The sequence below is a fragment of the Thermobia domestica genome, chromosome 8 (genome assembly GCF_964235325.1).
Source record: "Thermobia domestica chromosome 8, izTheDome1.hap1.1, whole genome shotgun sequence".
NCBI classification, from domain to species: domain Eukaryota; kingdom Metazoa; phylum Arthropoda; class Insecta; order Zygentoma; family Lepismatidae; genus Thermobia; species Thermobia domestica.
Window position 1 is genome coordinate 231,485,577 of NC_137461.1, and position 22,295 is coordinate 231,507,871.

General features: G+C 36.9%; 1 protein-coding gene across 1 annotated transcript in view; it reads right to left on the reverse strand.

The window, feature by feature from the left end:
* The window catches only part of LOC145693486 (acetylcholinesterase-like), a 95,443-nt gene extending 73,500 nt beyond the window's left edge, over nt 1-21,943 (reverse strand). Inside the window, exon 1 of the mRNA XM_081769527.1 lies at nt 20,332-21,943. Coding sequence (XP_081625653.1) covers nt 20,332-21,884 — 1,553 coding nt within the window. The 5' untranslated portion in view covers nt 21,885-21,943. The remainder of the gene's footprint in view (nt 1-20,331) is intronic.
* Nucleotides 21,944-22,295: the final 352 nt, after the last annotated feature.

A 22,295-nucleotide genomic window follows, 5' to 3' on the forward strand; every position in this document is an offset into this window, starting at 1 on the left:
AATGGCGTCTAGCACAACCATAAGGTTTCTTCGAAGCTGGTACCGGTATTTGTGCTCTAGAACATAGATAGGAGAAGTGCATTACAGTGAGGTGGGGACTATGTGGAAAACTGGCAGATCTTCTATGTCAGGGACAATAATTGTTGAACACCCTTCGTACGTAAGAGGTTGGAATTTGGATTCTCTCCTAGTTTAGCGAGTTTCCTCTATATAGATATATAGTTAATGCCAAAATTGAAACATATCTTTAACATGTGTGGCTCAATGATATAGCTCTCCCCTCTGATGCGAGGAGTCCTTAGTTCCATCTCTGGCCACGGGAATTTGTGTTGGACAACATCCTGTCGGTGATTTTCAGTTTCCTCCCACATTCTAATTCCATCGGTTTCTTTTATAATCACTTACTCTTATTAACTATCCGTCTCCTTTAACGTTATACCATAAACGTGGATGTCGTTTTATATTTTGAACATGAACTATAATAATTTAACATGATAGAAGGAGATTTCTATTATACAATTGAAAAAAAAAAACATTTCATTACCAAACTAATACATTTTTCAGTTTTATTTTAATCCTTCTGTGAAATAAAAACAAACACTGGTTTCTCCGTGCATCATCATGTGTTTTCGGTTGTTACTGCCAGGCTCGAGTAATTAAGCCCACATCCCTTGTATTTTAGTGACCAAATCGATTCTCTGCTTCTCACTCCATGCATGATGGGCTTTCCCCCATCCCTTCTTAGTCGTTCATTTTCTTTTTTTTTTTCCTTTTTTCAACCTTTTGCACTGTCATTAAATTTAGCATTCGCTTTACTAGGGGAAATGCTTACGTCATTACTTATCAGCGGAGATTTTTTTTAAATTTAAATTTTATATTTTTCTTGAAAAAAAAATCACTTTATTCAATTTATAAAATATTCTCTCCCTCTATTCCAAACTGTCGCAAAAACTATATCGTTTAAACTTACAGCCAGGGTTAGAGCAGAATGGGATTAAATAAATACAGTAGAGCGTCGATTAACCGAACGTCGGTCAACCGAACGACCGCTTAACCGAACTGTGTACTCGCTCGCACCTGTTTTGAGCTCCCTAGTGGCTAAGCAGTTAGCGTACGCGCCTTTGGCGTGGGAGATCCGGGTTCGATTCCCGGCTGGAGCTCATGTGGTTCGGATTCCACGTTAATCAGTAGGTCCACGTCTCATATAGCCTTGCTGCTGAAAGGGACGCTACACCAAAATCAACTCAACTCGCTCGCACCTGTTACTCTCCCACCCTACCGTCCATCATCCCCCTCACTCCCAAACCAAGTTTCCCACAGTAGTCGCCGCACTGAGCCACCGCTGGCGTAACATTGTTTCTAATGGGGCCTTCATAAGGCGCTGCTGACCGGCCAAGCCGCCAGTCGCTGTGTTTCAACAAACAGCACACTTCTTTTTATGAATAAAGTTACGGTACAGTACTTCTTTTTGGCAAATAAACATGTACAGTTCGATTATCCGAACAAACCAGTTTTCCGAACACCCATGTCCCCCAATTACTTCGGATAATCGACGCTCTACTAGTTTTAACTTCTATCCAAAATTGTCGGATGTTTTGACCATATTTTGACATCAGATAATCAAGTAACATTCTAATGGTTAAGTCTTTGTAAGATTACTGAGTTAAATTGAACTAGTGTTGTTGTCCACAAGATGAGAAATTTCTCGCCTGGTCTTGATTCTCGCGATAAGTGATTTTTTAAATTAGAGACGAGAAAGGATTATTATAATTTTTGTCTGGTTTCGAAGACGAGAAATTTTTTGGGTCTCGTGAGCAATACTAGGCCACCCAAGTTCTAGTTCTCAAACACTGTTTTAGTGTTACATAAGCCATAGTATAAAAATTATAAATTGATAAAGTAAATGTACGAACACCCTTCATGATACTAACGTGCATTCTTACTATGAATCTTTTTTTTTTAAAATCCAAAAGCGTTGATCAAGTTTTATAAACATGCATTAGAAAAGTTAAATCAATACTTTAACACAATTGCTTGCTTTGCCGATTGTCTTCGATACTGCACAAGTGGACAATGGGACAATGGCTCGAACTATCGTAGCCTATGTACACTCATGTCCAAAATTATTGTCGCATGTCTATAAATATGTTGTTGTAGGAATATAATTTGATAACGAATTTGCCCGGTATTTCTTATAATGTTAGTGTTTGTATAATCGGCAAAAGACATGTATGTGGCAAATTTCGTGTGAAAAAAGCAGTAAATAAGAACAATAAAACAAAAATAAAACTTGCTTGTCCATTTAGCAACATTTTGTTTTACTCATTCTAATTTTCGTATTTATAATTCTTTTCCTATGAAATTTACCATCAATATACATTTTCCGATTGTACACATAGTATCAGTATTAAAAAATACCCTGCAAAATCATTATCAAATTATATTCTTACAAGAAGAGAGTTAGGTATGCGACAATCATTTTGGACATGAGTGTACCTACTGTATTTTCAAACTCTTCTCTCGTCCCATTATACGTATTCTCGAATTTCGACATTGTTACCAGTAATTTATTTTTAGCTATTTACAACTCAAGTATTTATTTGTTAAATCTTTATAAATCTGACGATGTATGGAGATTTAGGTGAGTGTTATTAATAAACGAAATGTATAATAATGAAATTTGGTCTTAAGTTCTTTCTTTTACATGAAGTTTTGCTAACTCCTAGGTAGATATAGGACCTAAAAATGATTGTTCTTTTCTTATGAGTATTTATCCTATGCGAAAAGTATCTTGCTACGAGAAAGAGACCTAAACCTTGTACTTTGTAGTGCACATAGGAACAAGAAGTTACTGAGAAAGATAGGAAAGGAAATAGATGCCAGGTGACTAGGCTCAACGCTCCGAATTTGACCTCCATAGACTTCTTTTTAGCAGGATCACATGAAAAACCGCATTATGTCAAACAATCTTCGCTTCTTACAAAAGTATCGTGGCAAGAATTGTTACGGTATATACTACCACAACAGACCCAGGTATTACTATTCAAATTTACCAAAATATATGATCTATATGTGCAAAGCATGAATTGGCATATATTTGAGGAGTTATTAGATAAACAAATATGGTACAAAGGCGATACACAGCCACCAGGAAACTGAATTTATTTTACTGAAGTGCTCGTAACACGGGATGGTATTAAATTCCTTTTTTTCATTTCTTGCTTCTCATATGTCTGGAACTACCCTTCACCATCTTGCATACTTATTCTACATGATTAAGGTGAAAGTGTCTGTTGTTTTCTATATCCATCCACAAATTGCTCTTTAAAATATTTATGCATTTTATGCTTTAAATATTGATTCTATACATATGCACTAGTGATAGAACGGCTCACGATATTCGGGTTCAGCGGTGTCTCTTATAGCTTGTAGCACAACAAGTTTTACAGGCCCGCTCGATTGAACTTTAACGATCCTTCATAAGAAAAATGTACAGGTTTTCTTTTTTATTCTCATGCATTTATACTCTGATGAACTTTGTAGTTATCTTTCAGTGTAATGTTTTGACAGACACGTACGGACTTAATAAGAAAGAACGAAACTGAAGGTTTAGAGAAAGAGGCGGAGAGAGAGGAAGAAGAGAACCATGTTTGTTATAATTGCTATATATTAGCAGCTTCATACATACTTTCCAATGTGTGATGATGTTTCGTCGTCTCCGGGTCACAGATTTGTCCACATCATATCAGGTCACAGATCTATCAGCGTTACCGAGTCAGACCGATTTTTCCGAGTCACGGGTCTGTAGGACTCAATCACGTGTCTGGGTTACCGAGACCAGATCCGCCACTCGGGTGATCCGGACCTGAGAAGCGATACCTAGACCCAAGTGAACCGAACAAAAGTTAACTATAAAATGACGTTAGATATTATCCACTGCGACTAATATACCCTGCGATTTAGAATACTAACGCTGTCGTGTGCGAAAGGATCACCACTGATATAACTCGTTAGACTAGCTGATATATTAATTGTTAGCCTAAAGGACAAACAGTCAGATCTTTTATTTAAGAAACTTATTGTTATATGTTTCTTATAAAATTTGTAAGATCTATTGCCAACATGTATAATTTAATAGATAAATGGCCAAATATTGCAACATGTTCTTAACTTACTATCATTTAGTTGGAAAGTTTCAGAAAAATGTTCCGATTTCACTCTCTGGATGTATGATAGCCTTAACTATATATAAGTTTCATTACGTTTATCAACTTATCTCTGTGAATCGCACTAAAATTGTAAGAGTCACATTAATGTCAAAGCTTGCAGTAGGCACATGGTAGATTGGAGTTTAGCAATATTTTAGCGCCAAGGCTATATGAGACGTGGACCTGAATCATACCGCAATACATGAAATTCAAAGAAGGTGAAAGAAGGTTTAAGAAGGTGAAATCCAAAACACAGTAACGCTTCAATTTTTTAAAAGATTTTCCCACCGGAGAACCGAGTCATAAGTACGCGTGCTAGCCACTAGCAGCGGGAAGGGGCGAAGGCAAGTGAAACGATTATTTTTAGTACAGTCATATTAATTAAAGACGAAATGTTCCTTCTGGTAACCAAAAATATACATTCATGTGCAAAACTTAAGAATAATGTGAAAATACGTAGACAACAGTTTTGGAGAGTATGGTAAATTCATATAATTTATCCTATGACACATACCTGACTGCTTGACACACGTAACTCCTGATGTTGCCGCTTGGTGATGCTGTATACACCCATTGAACGATGGTTGATGAGCGCTGTTTCAACACGCAAGCCCTTGTGTTCGAGACGTTAGAGACTTGTGAGTCAAAGCTACATCACTTGACATAGTGCTAGTGTACGTGTAGGAGAATGGCGGAAAGCGACCATATTGATGATGTTATGCGTGGAAGAATCATCGGGCGACTCGAGAGGGGTCAGAACCAGATGGACGCGTCTCGTGAATTGGGTGTCATCTCGAGGATCTGGTGACATTCCAAAGAGCTGAAAACGTCTCTCGGAGGTTCGGCGGAGGTCGTACAAGGAGTACCAGTGACCAGGAAGACCGTTACTTACGTCTAGCTGCCAGGCGGAACAGACACAGCACCGCCTCAGATCTTTCTAGGGACCTTGCAGCTGCTACAGGAACGTTAGTGTCAAGACTTACAGTGTACAGACGGTTAGCTGACGAACACCAGAAGACCAGCAAAGTGTGTTCCATTGACCCTACATCAAAGAAGAGTTCGGTTGACTTGGTCCATAGAACATCACATATGGACCCCGGAACAATGGCGTCATGTCCTGTTAACAGATAAATCCAGGTTCAGTCTCACCAGTGATTCTCGACGTGTGTTCACCTGGAGAGAACCAGGAACACGATTCCTTCCAGCTAACATGACTGCTGTAGACCAGTACAGGAGCGGCGGAATTATGGTATGGGATGGGATCATCCTGGGGTCCCGTACACCTCTGCATGTTTTCCCACGTGATACCGTCACTGGTGCAATTTATCGGGATGACATCTTGGATCAATACGTTCGTCTGTTTCAGGGCGCAGTGGGTCCTGATTTCATTCTAATGGTTGATAACACACGTCCCCATCGCGCTGCCCTAGTGGATGAGTACTTTGAGCACCAGGATATCAGGCGATTCGATTGGCCCAGCTGCTCACCGGACTTGAACCCCATCGAGAGCATGCGTGGGACATGCTTGGCAGACGAATTGCACGTCGTCAAATGGCTCCAAGATCCACTCCTGAGCTTCGAAAGGCACTTGTACAGGAATAGCAAAACATACCCCAGCCACATCTTTATAATCTCATTCTCAGCATGCAATCACATTTTGGTGCATGTGTTGCAGTGCGGAGCGATCACACACAATATTGATGTCCTGTATCTTACGCTTAACCCTCGAAAAACCACATTGGCCTATTTCCGAATTTTCCTATGCCCATACATGTTCGTTTCTGTTGCCCGTTTTGTGCATTCTCTTCCAGTGTTTTCAGACTGTATCTATTTGCAATTCCACATTCCATAAATATATGGCTGATTCACCATTCTCTGAGTGCAATAAATCATGCAAATAGCATTATTCTTAAGTTTTGCACATGAGTGTAGTTTGGAATAGTGATTTCACTAATGATTTCTGGGAATTAAAAAAAATCACAAAATTAGAAATTTAACAGTGGGACACATAATTGATCTGTTGAAAGTGGTTTTCCAGTAATTTCGCAGTACTACCTTCAGCTCCCGTGTATTGAAAGCCCATTCTCCCGTAGTTACTACTTCAAAAGGTTGACTAAAGATACAGAGTTCTAATAACCATATTCAGAGATGTGTGCCATCTCTTCTTATTATTACGTAGGTTTTATCTAACAGCTCGGTCATTATTCTATTTTGATATTTTAGATTTAACCAGATATTGTACGTATCAGAACAAATTTCATATATTTTAAACTTTACTTTGCCTTAATTTTCTGAATTCATTGCATTTTTACAATTCATTAGTTTGTAGTACGTACGCCTACATGACATTTAACAGAATGTTCACCACTGTTAAGAGAAATCAAAGAATGTACCATCTGCTATTTTACAGTGAATATTTATCATATAGAGTTGACTAATAAATAAATAGATAAATCTATTCTATCAGAATAAAAAAAAACTATCATTTTCATGAGATTGGCAACAAATGACATTATTTTTCGATTTTTTTCGAAAACTAATCATCAGAATTTGCCATGTTAAACACGTAATTTTGTTCCGCTCAATGACAATTACACAAACATTAAAGTGTAGGAGTTAACCACAATTTTGGTCTATACCTCATCAACCATATTATACAATCCAGCCATATGAAATAGTCGCTACCGGTCCACTAAACCGTTTCATCGAGATTGCCTGACCCGTTATTGAAAATGTATTTCTTACGTAATCGTTTAAGCTGAGCTGATTTCCTCGCCTAGATAACTCATGGTTACCTTGAAAACATCTCCCGCTTAAAAACGTCCAGTGTAACACCGTATATTGAGAGACTAGTTCAGAACAAGAAAAGTCAAGTTTCCCACTAAAGTGGCAAATAATTAGATTTTTTAAAAGCATTTTCATATCTAAAGAAAGAATTCACAAAAAGGCTTCTAAAATGCTTCGTGTGGAGTATTGTACTATATAGGGTGGAAACATGGACATTACACAAAAGTGATGAAGAAAGACTGGAAACTTTCGAAATGTGGGTGCGGAAAAGAGTGCAGACAATTAACTAGGTCGAGCAAAAAACAAATAAGAGGGTGTTGGAAATTCTGCGGGAGGAAAGAACAATTTTATGTATTATTAAGATTAAGAAGAGGAACAGAAACTGCTTGGGTCACTGTATATCATGGAGGACGTGCTAAAGAGTATGGTGGCAGGAAAGAGAAGGAGGCGAAGGTCATAATTAATGGACGACAACAAAACAGAAAAATATTAGCCTACATGAAGACGAAGAGATTAGCGAAAGACCATGGAGCACGGGAGCTTCTCAGTTGCGGCAAGTAATCTGCCAATAATGGTAAAATACCTAGGATGTTCATGATGATTAGTACTTAATAATTTGGTTACCGTTAAAACAGATTGTGTGTGTATATTTTTATATTGATAATGTATGATGAACGAGATTCTCAATTGAATGTGGCTATTCGATTCTCGTGAAAATGTTACACATTGTCTCGCACGACCTTCGACGCCACTAAAGTCCTTTGTGGTTGGTCCACCCCATAAACTCTCCCTCTAAACTTACATAATATGCCTGCTGAATACTATTATCTTGTTAGTGTTATAGTGAAAAGATTTATTAATATGAACTTCAGTATTAGTTTCATATTAATAAATGTCCTGAGTATCGTGTACCGTCATAATTTAGGTTTACAAAAAAAATCTCGATTTTCTCATAATTTACGAATGGTGATTGCAGTCATCCATGTGACTTGGTTCACGTCAATGATGTTTATGGATTAGTACATGTCTCAACTGTGGGTTGTTTCCATTAAATGCTAATAATATTGTAAAATTTGTTATACTTAATTACCTTTGTTTCAGTACACTACAATAGTTTTTTTTTTTCGTGTTCATTATAAATTTCGTGCGTAGCAGAAATCAACAGTGTAATTGAATAAGGTGCGTGCAGCATTTTATTTTATCTCAATATGTTCAGTATATGCATTAGATGGTGCATTTAATTATATATTTACTTTTAGCATAGCTTCGTTAATCGAAAATCTATTTTTACGAAAATGTTTGCTAATTCCGCTAGAGACAGTTTCAAAGCAGCCACACACGTTCCGGCGATCCTCAAAAAAATAACTAAAAAAAATCAAACCTTGAAGATATGCATGGTTGCTGTGATATAGGATGAGATAGAGGATAGAGGATGCGAGTAGGAGAAAACTGTGTAGTTGATTGAGATGGACTGTTCAGGCAGCCATGATCGAGGCGGAAAACGATTCTGAAAAATCTGCGGAGTTGTAACTGCACAGATTGACCGTTGCGTGTATGATGGTTGAAACGAATTCCTCTTCAGTTGTGTTCGTTTTTCATGTGTATATAATAATGTCGCGTCTGTGTTTGGAATAATTGATAAAAATCTAGGAAAGTGAATTATATTTGTGGCCGGTAAAAAGTAAGCATTACATTGGTAAGGGAGAAAGAGAAACTGTGTACACGTGTTTAGTGAAGATATGATATTAAGCCAAATACATCCAGATGACAATAAGAAACAGTTATTTAAGAACAAGTATAACATAAGAATTTCCTCTTAGCACGACCAGAATTTTTACATTTCGTAGCAATAAACAATCTCACAATAGCAAGAGCATTATCTGGAGACGCCATGTAGGGACTTATTGTACAGTTGTTTCTCTGAGGATTGATGGAACGTGTATAGGGGCTTTAGTATATATAATTTTAAATTTCTTTCATGATTACAAAATTTTGCGTATTTCTTTGATCAGTAGAAAATAATACTGCAACCATTTTTTTACTTCTTTAATACACCACATCATATTCATTCTTTATCATTTTCAATGAACTTAAAAAGTTGGTTACTGAATTTTCTGTCCTTGTGTGTGTGTGTTTGTATATATCTGTTATTTGCTAATTACTCAATTTTGAGCCTTCTATTCGATGGAGCTCAAAAAAAACTATCTCAAAGAAGTGACGGAAATTTTTACGTCACTCTTACTGTTCCCGAAATACGTATTAGCCAAAGAGTTTCGATTTCGGGGATTTAAGGAACCATACCTCCGGAAACAAGTCGTAGAGAGATCATATTTGTGTTGATCAATACCTAAGAGGATAGTGAAAATTTTAGTACCAAACAATAACCGGTGGCCACTGGTCACTTGGCCACCGTTCCCCAGATACTGGCCAAAAAAGTTTGGATTTCAGGAAATTTAAGGAGCTATATCTGGGGAACCATATAAGTCATATAGAGATGATATTTTGCGAATTTTTCAATTTTGAGCCCTCCATTTTGAGCATGCGTCTTCGTAAAACAACATATGGTAGAATATTTTGACAGAACTCTTCAACAAAACATGTGGAAAAAAATTTAGTACTGAAGGAAATTATAAATGGATAGATAGATTACAAGAATTTGTTAATGAGTATAATAATAAAGTACATAGAACAGTTGGTATAAAGCCTGCAGAAGTTAATAAGAAAAAATAATTCTTTTTAAGTTCGTTCTGGCAATGCTCTTGGATCATTCTCAACTGGTTCTTTGTGAAAGAACTAGACAATAATCTCAGTGACACTGTACTGAAACAGAAGCGTTCTAAAGCAACATCTTGGTTGGAGGACTTGTGGTACGTGTTGAGAACCTCTGCCGAAGTTGCCACTCGCGTGAACTCTTAATGTTGCTCCAGAAGCACGTATATCCAAAAAGAGGCAATATGCAGCCTTGTGAGAATCATTCTCGTTAGATTTATTACTGACATAAAACACAAGGGAAGCTCATGCTTCTCATATTGCGGCGTTCAGTAGTTAAGGCGAAACTTTCCCTGTGCTATTCATTAACGAAAGAAGTTTCTGCAGAAAGTGTTCTTTGTCATTCTGAGCTTTGACAATCGCCTTATTAAAATTATGTAAGCTCTTGCGTTCCTTTGTTTAACTTATATTTTGTAGAAAGCAACTGACATAGCCTTTAAAATTAAATCTATGGTTATGAAAACCATCTGAAAAGAGAGACTAATAAATCAGTTCATGTATTTTAATTTAAGAAACATATCGATGACATAACTGTAAAATGAAGAACAATGTAATTCTCTTGTAGTAGTCTCCCGAACTGACCTTAAAAGGGGTTATCAGTCTTCCTTCAGACTAACACTCACAGATACACATAGAAAGAAAGTAAAAAAAAAAAAAAGCCCTGAAAGCAAAGCCTTTGATTGGATATTGAATAAGACATTTTTATTGACTTGAACTTTCCGTTTTGTTTTCCACTTAAGTTCGGTTATTTATTTAAACCCGAATTCGGCGTTATTTTGCGTTTTATTTTTTTGTTTCTTATTAAAAAATATTTTTAGACAATTTAACCAAGCGTCAACAAATTTATCTGACCAATGGGTACGAACTTCATAGCGATCCTCACATGAATTCTGCGGAAAATGTGGATAATGTTTCGTACGAAACCACTTCAAACTTTTCATTACACAGAATCTAATTTAATATTTTGTGAAGTTCACTTACAAATAGAAAAAAAATATTATAAGTGCCCCATCCACAAATCTACAATGGAACATTTACAAGCACAAATTTAAGTTTACAAAAAAAAGTTTTCTGATTAGCATAATTTTATGTTTCATTTCATACTGAACATGCATGCAGTCTCTTTCCTGTTCTCACTTCTCAAGGAACAAAACTGTTAATGCTTCCACAAGCTCTGAGAGATTTTGCCTTCTCAATGACACTAAGAAAAATCTTTGTATTTCAAGAAAAATCTTTCATATTCATCGTTCGAGGGCATAAGGTTGCTTGAACACCGTAAGCAGCATACTCTTTGTAGGCCTATACAATATCGACTGCACAGAGGTTTTTTTCAAAGTTCAATGTTTCTGTATTTAAACGAACCCATCACAATACCTTTTTCTTTTTTTTCTTTCTTTCTTTTTCTTTTCTTTTTTTAAAGGAGGCTTAGCTCTTGAGATGGATTGTCTTCATCAACCTTATATTTTTCAGCTGATGTAGTATTTCTGATTTCGAGTTATTTTTCAGAATATACTTTAGGATTGAATAGTTGAAACGTTTCTTTATAGGACCTGTTTCCATAAGAATATCCAGTTTCTGCAATAAGAACTTGGCAGTATGTTTAAAGTTGTCCAGCTCTTGGAACATTAGATTTTTAATTAAGTAATGCTATTTCACGATTTTATTTGTGTATTAGGTAAAATTCGGTGCTTTTCTAACAAATTGCTCAAATTAGCGTTAATTCAGATTCAAATACAGCACGAAACTACTTCTTCAATATTTCTAGAGGTATTTGTAAGATTTATTTTGCTTTTCGCAACTTCTTCTTGTTATATTAAAACGAAAAGTTCAGGTCCCTTTCCATTTGACATATTAAACTCAATTAGGAGTTATAAAGCACACCATCCTTTCCATCCAGATGTTGTGTTTATATACCACAGCTATCCTCAACAGAACAATTGCCTTGTGTTTATATGACACTCCCGTCTTCAACCCTTTCGGGTTTTCATGTACGTAAATAGCATATGTGTGTATTGTTTTAAAAAGCTCATTTAACATCCATTACTGCTGTATTCTTTTAATTATTCAGTCGTACATGAATTGCGAAACAGGTCATATGTGTTTTGAGAAGGAGCTCGTCAAGTTGGTGGGGTCATGACGTCATCTGTTTGGCCTTCAAGAATACAACGTAAAAAGGCTTACTTTGTTCTCTCACAAATGCTGCCTAAAAGGTTTTATGGGATTTAAGAACACACATGTCATCGATATGATCATCAGACAAAATGCACGTGTTGTTTCTTGTTTTCTCCTTCTTCTCTCCTCTCCTCGTTGAGATCTGTTCGTTAACATAGAGTAGGTCCAAAAATGCCTAAACTTTCAAAAAAGCTATTTTTAAAGAAAAAAGTCCCCATTTTTCTCGAATTCCCCTTTTCACGTATATGATTAGACACATGAATGGTGCCATTCGAAGGTGGTTGTATTCTGAAGAGAATGAAATACGAACTAAAATCCTAGGATAAATAATGATAATGCAGTAGCTGCTTGACTTAAAGTCTAAAATTTACCTTAAAAATCCCGAAATCCCAAAAGATAAGCCCTTTTATAAACCTACATCAATTAAAATTTAAAAATACAATTACAAGGAAAACGTACTAGGGCCCGAGCCTCCTTGGCCACCGTGATTAGAGACGTCCAAGCTCATTAATTCGGCTCTCGGTCTTAATCGATGTCGAGCTGAATAAATATAAGCACGTAAGTGATAACGAAACCCAGACGTGGAGTTTGAGCGAGCACGATCTCCAATGAGGCTAGTGAGAGCGAGTACAATATTGAGCTTCAGTGAGAATAGGAAGCCCTTAGTAAACGAGAGAACAATGATGTTAATGAGCACGAGATCAAGCTAATGAGAATTTTATTGAGAAGAGTGAGTCCAAAATCACCTAGCGTGTGTCTCATTAGGATTAGTGAGTGCGTGGTCCATTGAAGATATAGTGAGTCTGTGCCCTTGTGAGTCCCTATTGGCAAATAGCCATATTGTTATTGAACCGAATCTCGCTACCACCAGTAGAGCACAGGATTGTGCGCATTTTCAGCAGGTAAATTTCAGAGACCGTCTTTCAAAGGAATTCATGGGGCCTTAGTGGTAATAAATTTGTGGTTGACAACATCGTATCTGTGGGTTTTCTCGAATTACTCCTGTTTTCCTCCACATTCTCATTCCATCAGTTCCTCCTTCATCATTAGCCTTACAGGTATAATCATAGGACGTTAAACAATGATTTCATTTCATTTTCATATCAAATGATTCATGGTGGTTGGTGCGTTTCGTTACGAAAATAACACACTTGTACGGATGTAACACCCAGTGATGACTTCAGAAGATTTCCTCCGGGGGGATTTTACATGAACGAGGAGTGAAAGTAATACTATGAAAATATTAGTAATCCTGGTTGATCCTGAACAGTGAAATGCTCCGAGAGAGGGGGAAATTTCGTAGCTCCCGAAATCACCACTGAACACCCGATTTGATCGTATTCGTGTGAATATTGCTTCCTACCAACTAAAGTTGTGTCTAACATTTAAAAAACGAAATGGAACAGAAAACAGAAATTCATGCCGGAAGTCGCGTTCGCTTAGTTGTAGAATTGTCATCTTTGACACGTGAGATCCTTGTTCGATCCTAGCTTCGCGCCAAGTTGGCTTAGTGTTAGAGAAACACTGTGTTCGTGGGTTCCCTCCGGGTTCTTCTCGCACTTCCTTCATCCCACTATTTTATTTACTGACATGATCACTATGGACCTTAGCCTAGGTGCGCAATTTTGGGACGTAAAATTAAAAAAAAAAATCATTTTATAACATTTACACTTAGTTATGATGTGTAGATCTAAGTATTATAGATGAGAGCGAATTTTTTGTAATTGCAGTTCTTTTCGCCTTATCCTTTACCTATTTTCCTATGTTTCATTAAAATCGGAGATGTTTAAAACGAAATATTACATATTTAAATAGTAAATCTGGAAAGACAGATTAATTCACTTCCTTGTCATTGTCTTATTTTAACCCCGAGCAGTAGGCCTAGAGCTTGCGGGAAAACTTCATTTAACATATACACCATATTATACCAAAATCAACTCATTTTTTACGGAAGTTTTTCAGGAACATGTGTCCTAAATCACAGGGGGAGGGGGTTAGAGAATACCGTGACGAATAAGAGTAAAGAGTTGCATAAACATCTAAGTGAAAATATTTAGATATTTTTAATACTTATCTAAACGCAAAATGCCACAGTGTGTCATTCACGCTAATTTCTAATAGTTTACAATCAGACCAATAGATGTCACTTGCTGCGCTGTCTTTCACCTAACACCAAGAGATGTCGCTAGCGTCTAGGTAATTTGCAGACAAGCCAAAGGCTTTTGGGGAACAACTTGTATTTTTAATTAAATAATTAAACTTTGTGTTTCAGTGTTTTCTTTTTATTTATTTGAACTTACTTTGAAATGTGAGTTAAAACGAATTAAATATAGATGGATCACCGAAACTAATTTATTTAATTACATACAAATAACCCCGTAGAACAATATATTTGGAATAAATAACGCAATGAAACCTCCCTTAATAGACGCCTCTATCATATGGACAAATTTCTTTTATTGTTCCGTCAAAAATATAACCCTATATATATGATTACGGAATAAAACCATCCATTTTGCGAACACTTCGATACTAACATTCACAGTCTTCTTTTCTCCACGTTGATCTAATACTTCGGAATTATTGTCTACTCATACATATTTTTCACAGAATATTTGAAAATAAATCTGAGGTACAGTATAGTAGACAAAATTCTTTCATCCCAAAATTTCTTTTCTATAACTCAATTATCTGACGAGGCACCGGACTGAGCAGTTCCAAGCTAGATATAAAAAAAATGTTCTTTTCTTTGTCCACAATAAATAGCTTTCTGGTCGGAATAAATAATAATAATAATAATAATAATAATAATAATAATAATAATAATAATAATAATAATAATAATAATAATAATAAAAACACCTTCAATGAGTAAAAAGAATTGTGGATAGCCTGTCATATGGCTGCATATCCCCTCTCATCCTGTTTCCCGGTAATTCAAATATTGAATACAGTATTTCAATATTTGCCTATATTTATCAAGAATGTATTTACCGTACACTGCATACCATTTGCACATGAGCTGTGACTCTGTGAGTAACCTAAATGTGTGAAACCTCTCTGTAACTGACACCTGCCATTTCGGACAAATAAATATTGTCCTATAGGTGTTCGCTATTCAGAGATTTCAGTCTATTATACATATTTACCGAAAATTCAGTATTCATAATGAAAAAAAAAAGATATCACTTTTGGTTTCCTAGTACTGTATCTGTTTCAAATGTTTCAACATTTTATACAAACTTTTTTGAAGTAACATTAATTTATTACAGGTAATAATATCCGAGACACACCGAATAGCATTTCTTTTAGAGCCATTAGGCAGGGTAACGAGTGCACAAGAAGAAATAAGATGAGTTTTCTTGGAAATACGTGGTGTTTGTGGCTACTGCCCACAGTTAACGATCAGTCCACAACTTTTCTTTGTAACGGTCATTACTCTTTCATCGGTGGTTTTCCCTTTTCCTTTTTATGACAACGGTCATCGCAGGGTTAATGGGCTCCAAAGTTTTCTCAGGTAGTTAAACAGAGTAACTCTTTTGTGCAGGAAAATACGGGGAGAGTTTCGTCCAATATTTTTTACTTCCAATGACGTCTTAAGGTGGCTATACTAGAAGGGATATATATGTGAGTGTGTGTGTGTGTAATTTTACAATACCGAACTCTTTTTATGTTCTCTTTTAAAAAAATTAACTCACTTCGCCACATAAATGCTCCATGACCATTATAATTCTGAGATATGACCACATCGTCAGAGCAGAAACTTAAATAAGATTAGCTTTGAGATCTGTATTGTCTTTATGAGCCAGGAAGGACATTTCTGTCACAAATGCTTTATATTGAAAAATACACGCTTAGGAAAACTTAACAAAAACTTTAACGGAATAAAATTTAAAATTAAGGTAAAGAAAAAGATCATTAAATTAAAATTTAATGTGAGAAAAAAGTAAGAATTGAAATTAAAATTTAAAATTATACACTGAGAAATGTCTTAATGTAAAATTTAATGGTTGAAATTAACGAATAGGAAAATTATTCGATAATCATGAAAAGTTATTGTGCCATAAATTTATTTTAAAAATAAATAAAAATTACGTATTTATTTAATCTAATTTTTGTATATTTGTTAGCTCTACTAAGATCAGTATTTCTAAATTACATTTTAAGGTTCCATACCCTCACGCAAAGCAATTATATGCTCTTACACTACGAACAGGTGTTATTATGTTCAAACATAAACAGCAGCAGACAACAGAAGGAGACTATTAAGAAGACACGAAGAGGATTCGGAAGAAATACGAAGACAGCCAACTTCCCCTTCAACAAGTTGTCTATAAAAGAGGACCTCAAGGGGACAAAAGTATCATTTAATAGCTGGTCAGTCACCTATCAGTACCTTTCTCTTAGAGCCGCTATGGGCTACGGAGAGCTTCTTTAAATCCCAGCTCCTGAGGCTTCCATGAGCAAAGGAAATATCTTCTAATCACCATTGTCCCTAAGCTGCCATGAGCTACTCAGAAATTCCTTAATTGTCTCCCGAGGATGCTATGAACAATGTTCATCTTCTAATTACTTCTATTCCTGAGGCTGCATTGAGTGAAGGTGTCATTTACACTACCTACACCACCTAAAGACAAACTGAATCTTTTCCAAAGTCACTTCTGTGCACTAAGGACTTATTTTAACTCTGAAAACATTTTTTTAACATTTACAAAGAAACTTTGTAAACTGTTTATAGGACTTTAATTTTGTAATAAATGTTGAAGAGTTTAAATCCCGAACTTTATTATATAGACTCTACCGAAGAAAACATTGCAATTCACACACACATATATATTGGGGGGGCGAAAGTTTGAGGACCCCTTTGCGATAGTGTGGAAAAGTTGTGCCTGCATGTAAATACTCCCCCTGCAGCAAAATTTCAGAAACTTAGGATAATATCTTCTGTTCTGGAAAGGTTTCTGAAGTTTCGAAAATTTCTTAAAAAATAGGAAAAATCTAAAATTTTGTAAATTTTCAATAAAATCGTAGACCACATTGGTGTAGAACGGAAAAGTTGTACCTACAGGTAGGTATTATCTGTGCGAAATTTCAAAACCCTAGAACCGTATCTTATGTTCTGGCAGGGGGTGAAAAATTTTGAAAATTCGTTGAAAAATTCACAATATTTATGTTTTCTTATTTTTTAATACTATACATTTATCACAGGATTTTTCATGGTAGTAACGAAAAGTTGCGTTTATATAACAACTATAAAAAGTTTCAGAACTCTGGAAAAATAAAGGAACAGGCATTTCTGACCGATCAAAGAACAAAGCGACTAATATGTATCGGCCCGGTCGATGTGCAAGAAACGAGGAAAATTCAAAAGCGTCTCAATAGAAAGTCAAATGGTTTTCTTTGTAATTCTGAAAGTAATGTTGTTACAGTTCACAACAACAAATTCAACATCCTCAGAGGAAGAAGACGCAAACAAAATGGAGGTGGACGTCGGTACAAGTGCACGTTCTTTGCCTCGAACAGCGTCGTCCCAAATGCTACTGAAGCTTACACATACCGCCATATTAAGTCAAAGATTTGGGGCATCGCTGCAAGCCATTGCCGCAATAGCCAGAGGTGTTTTACACGACGTAGGCCTAATCAGCACATTGGATACAACATTAGTGGTTGACAAGAGCAAAATATCAAAAGAAAGATCTCGAACTATGAAAAAACTAACAAGTGAGAGTTTGGAAAATGCATGTGGTTCTATTTTAGGGCTTCACTTTAATGGTCGACTTCATAACACATTGTCAAGACAAAAGCTTGGCGAGAAGTACTTCAGAAAACATTAATAGAAGAACATTATTCTCTTGTGAAGAACCTCTTTCTACGTTGGACACGTTACACCTACCTCTAGATCCAGTCTGGACATTTTTGAAAATATTATCAACTATATCACAACAGAGATGCTTGGAGGTCTCAACAGCGTTATTGTGCTTGGTTGTTATGGAACACTGGTGAATACAGGAGTCCATAATGGAGTACTGCGCCGCCTTGAATTAAAGTTAGGCAAACCTGTTCAATGGGCCGTTTACCTTCTTCATTTTAATGAATTACCTCTACGTCACTTGTTCCAATTCTTTGATGGCCCCATTTCTGGAACTTCCTCTTACTCTGGCAGCATTGGAAAGTCTTTGGACGGCTGCCAGCAGCTTCCATTAGTAACATATGAGCCATTTGATTGTGCTTTGCCTTCAATTGAACCATCCATTCCTAGCAAAGATCAAAAATATCTGATGAATATTGTTCTTGCCATTTCCTCAGAAATCTGTCCAGTAGATTTAGCCAAACGCGATCCAGGGCGACCCAACGCGTCTCGCTGGTTGACAACAGCGAATAGGATCTTACGGCTGTATGTTTCTACAACGGAACCTTCGGACGGCCTAAACATCATAGTAGAGTTCATTATAAGAGTGTATCCTCCATTCTGGTTCCGTATCAAAATTCAACATTCAATTAAGGATGAAGCTCGACACATACACCAATTGATTGTAACCTCTAGATATTTGGACAAAACTCACCTCGACGTAATCGACAATGTGATTTTGCGAAAGGTTTTCGTCGCACCTCCAGAAAACATTATGATTGCGATGCTAACCGACGAAAGAACACATGTTCGAAGAGTTACAAAAGCAAGAGCCAGAGAAGTTGAAGCAACAGGTGAAGCTGATTGTGTTCGCAAATTAAACATTCCTAAAATAAATTTTGAAGCTAAGGGCTACATTTACATGATCAACTGGCAGACTATCCAAGTGGCCCCACAACCAGTCTTGAATAACGTAACATCCTAGGATCTGCAAACCATGCTGCAAGAAGAGGTTCCAACTGAATGGTCATTCGCTGAGTACCCATGCCCTACCAAAGCTATGGAAAGAACTGTACAAGTAGTTACGGAGGCCTCCATGAAAGTTTTCGGTCATGAAAACCGTGACAACTTCATTCGGACTACCTTGAAATCCAGAAAAAGTATATCATCATTCAGGTTCAAGGATCAGTATAATATGTGAATTGTGAAACCTTCGCGAAAAATTTTCACAAACTTGAAATTGAAAGTCGATAAGTTTTATAAGGTATTCGTTTATTTTTCTCTTTGTCAAAACATAAACATTAATATTCTAATCTGTCAGGTATTTGTGTGAATGAAACATTTGAAGCCTAGTAACTGTGTAGTTCTAAAATGTTGCTGCTTTTACTTGAAACACATGAGTAATTGTGATTGAAAGAATATGGTTCAAGTACTAGTAAGAAAAAATATGTAAGTTCAGGCCAACTGCCAGAAGAGAAAGATTTATCCCAGGGTTCTGAAACATTTTATGGTAGTTAAATATGTAAACGCAACTTTTCGTTACTACCATGAAAGATGCTGTGATAAATGTATAGTATTAAAAATTAAAAAAGATAAATGTTTTGAATTTTTCAATGAATTTTCAAAATTTTGCACCCCCTGCCAGAACATGTTATGATTCTAGGGTTTTGAAATTTCGCACAGGTAATACCTATACGTAGGTATAACTTTTCCCCACTACCGCGAAAAGTACTACGATTCTATTGAAAATTTACAAAATTTTAGATTTTTCCTATTTTTTAACCAAATTTTCGAAACTTCATAGGCCTTGTCAAAACATAAGATAAGGTGAGACCACTTTGAAAAAAGGATTTGCTTTAATCTCCTCGTGAAGTGGAACTGTTCGCGGAGTTTTTGAAATAAGCCAAAAGCAATTATTACAAAATTGTATACGAGCAAAATCTCGCAGTTGAAATATAGCCGCCGAAAATCCTTTATGTTGAGTTGGCAAGAATGATGATTGGGTAGTATTGCGAGGTCTGTTAAACAAAGTCCACTGTCGTATTTTAATGCTACAAAATGTCATTAATTTTTCAATTAGATATTTGTTATTATCGAGATTATGCAATAACAATAATTTCAAAAAAGGAATGGACTTCTATATTATCAACAGTAGTGCTAGGAATCAGTTCGGATGCTAAACATCCGAATGATGGCAAAGTCCATTGTATTGAAGAAAACTTTCAATCTACGTGAACACTGTCCACCAAAATGTAACTTTAGATGGTAGATGGTATACCTTTATGCTCATGAAAATTAGATGTGTTTGTAGAAATGTAGGAAATGTACAGCGGGCGACACTTCTAAATGGTACACCTTAGCCGTAAATCTCCATATGGCTGTACCATTTAGAAGTGTCCCCCGCTGTACATGTAAATGTTGCACTCTGTAAATATAGTGTGAACTTACATTAAATATTACCTAAGGTCAATGAAGAACGATTATTTTACGCAGTGGGAAAACTCAACAGTTATTTTACTTTTAATTTATAGAAAAGGTGGTACTCACCCAGTCTTCGCAAAGTTAGCCCAGTATCGCATCATCTTCTTGCTAAGGTCTATTTCACTCGGCAAGTAATTCTTCTCTCGGTTCATTGGTTCCCCAAAGATGTAGCTGATTTCATCACCATGTAACACACCTGTCCAACTTGGCCATGGATTTCCTGCTGACCGATGTTTGAAATAGTACATAAACACGTCATTACCGCTAGCAGCATAGTGATACGCGAACTCATTAACATTGCAAGTAAACTGGTAGTCCCCAACCATTTTGTCCAATGCATCCCTGTTTTTGATAGGATCATCAGGATTCAACCAGTCAGTGTATTCGAAAATGATTGCCTGGCGAGCAATGTTATTTACGTAAGGATTCAGTTCACGTACAGCTTGTAAAAAGTCATCTCTATTAACATAAATATTTTCCTCTTTCCTGAACAACTCAGTCAAATAGTATATGATGAAATAGTAACCCTCTTCAGTATTGCTTCCCATCAAAATACTGGTCTTCTTGAAGTTTCTCTCCGCCAAAGATTTCTGAGGCATCTCGTCCAAGAAAGAACCGTCGATGACTGGTACAAAAGGAAATTCACAGATTCCTAGAGTACCCCATTCATTGTTCACTAAGTCCGAAGCGTTTGTCTTTCTTAAGCAATCAATCGCTGCTCTGATATTGTTGCGGTTGCTTGGACACCCAACAGCTTCTGCTAACCTAAGACCTCTCAAGATACTCTCTTCCCGTGAGATGATAGCCCAAGGAGCCGTCGCCGAACCGGACTGCATGATGGCTTGACTGAAGAGATTTCTACTCAGCGGCGATAGCAGATGAAGACTTACAGCCACAGCTCCAGCGGATTCTCCAAATAGTGTCACATTGTTAGGATTACCACCAAAGAACTTGATATTATCGTGTACCCACTGCAGAGCCATTAATTGGTCAAACAATCCCGCATTTCCAGGAACGTCCGAGGTATCAAAGAATAGGAATCCCAGAGACGCGACCCTGTATTGCATAGACACAAGTATAATATTTTCTTCAGACACCAAAGTTTTGTGATCATACACATCCAGAGTGGATGTCCCTGAATAGAAACCACCTCCATATATCCATACCATTACTGCGGCATTTTTCGGCCGTGGTTTCGGCACTACTACGTTAATATAAAGGCAATCTTCATTGAGTTGCGTATTAGGATTCCACATAGTTGCACCGGGAAAATCCCCGAACACTGTGTCAAATATTTGCATGCAGCTATTGGGGAATTGGTTTGCTTCGTATATCCCCTCCCATCGGTCTATGGGTCGTGGATGCCTGAACCTCAGATGCCTAATTGGTTTCTGAGCATACGGTATGCCCAGCCAGGCGTCCACTTGTTTCCCTGTGGCTGCGGTCAAAGTAATGCCTCTCACTTTCCCTTTCTTAGTCTCTATGAGCAATGGGTCTTCGTCGAGGTGTCGCGCCCCGTGGGTTGCGGCAGCCATTGCCAGGAGCAGGAAGGCGGTAACGGCGAGGTTGGGGTACCTGATGGGCGGAACGAACCGACCGAACATCCACCGGGGGTCCATCACGTGACGAGGGGGTTGGGAGAGTGGGTCGGGATCACTCTGGTGTTCGGTCTAACCCTTTATCTGCAAAGAGAAAATAAATTCATATGTAAGGTTTTGATGTGAGTATAAAGGAACAAGGAATGATCATACACTAACAAATTACATGCGAATTATTTTCTTCCAATACATTACGTTCAATACAGTATTTAAACACAGCATTTAATTCAGCATTTATTATGTATAAACACAGTATTCTACAGTATATTTAAATACAGTATTATTTAAACAACATAATAAAATCTATGCGAAGGACAACGTTATTTGAAGGCGGATCTCCGTCCCCTTGAAACGCTGTTTGTAAATGAGAGGGCTGCGGTGTTGCCACGTCTTTCATATTTTGTTTAAACAGAGAACGAGACATATCTGTCT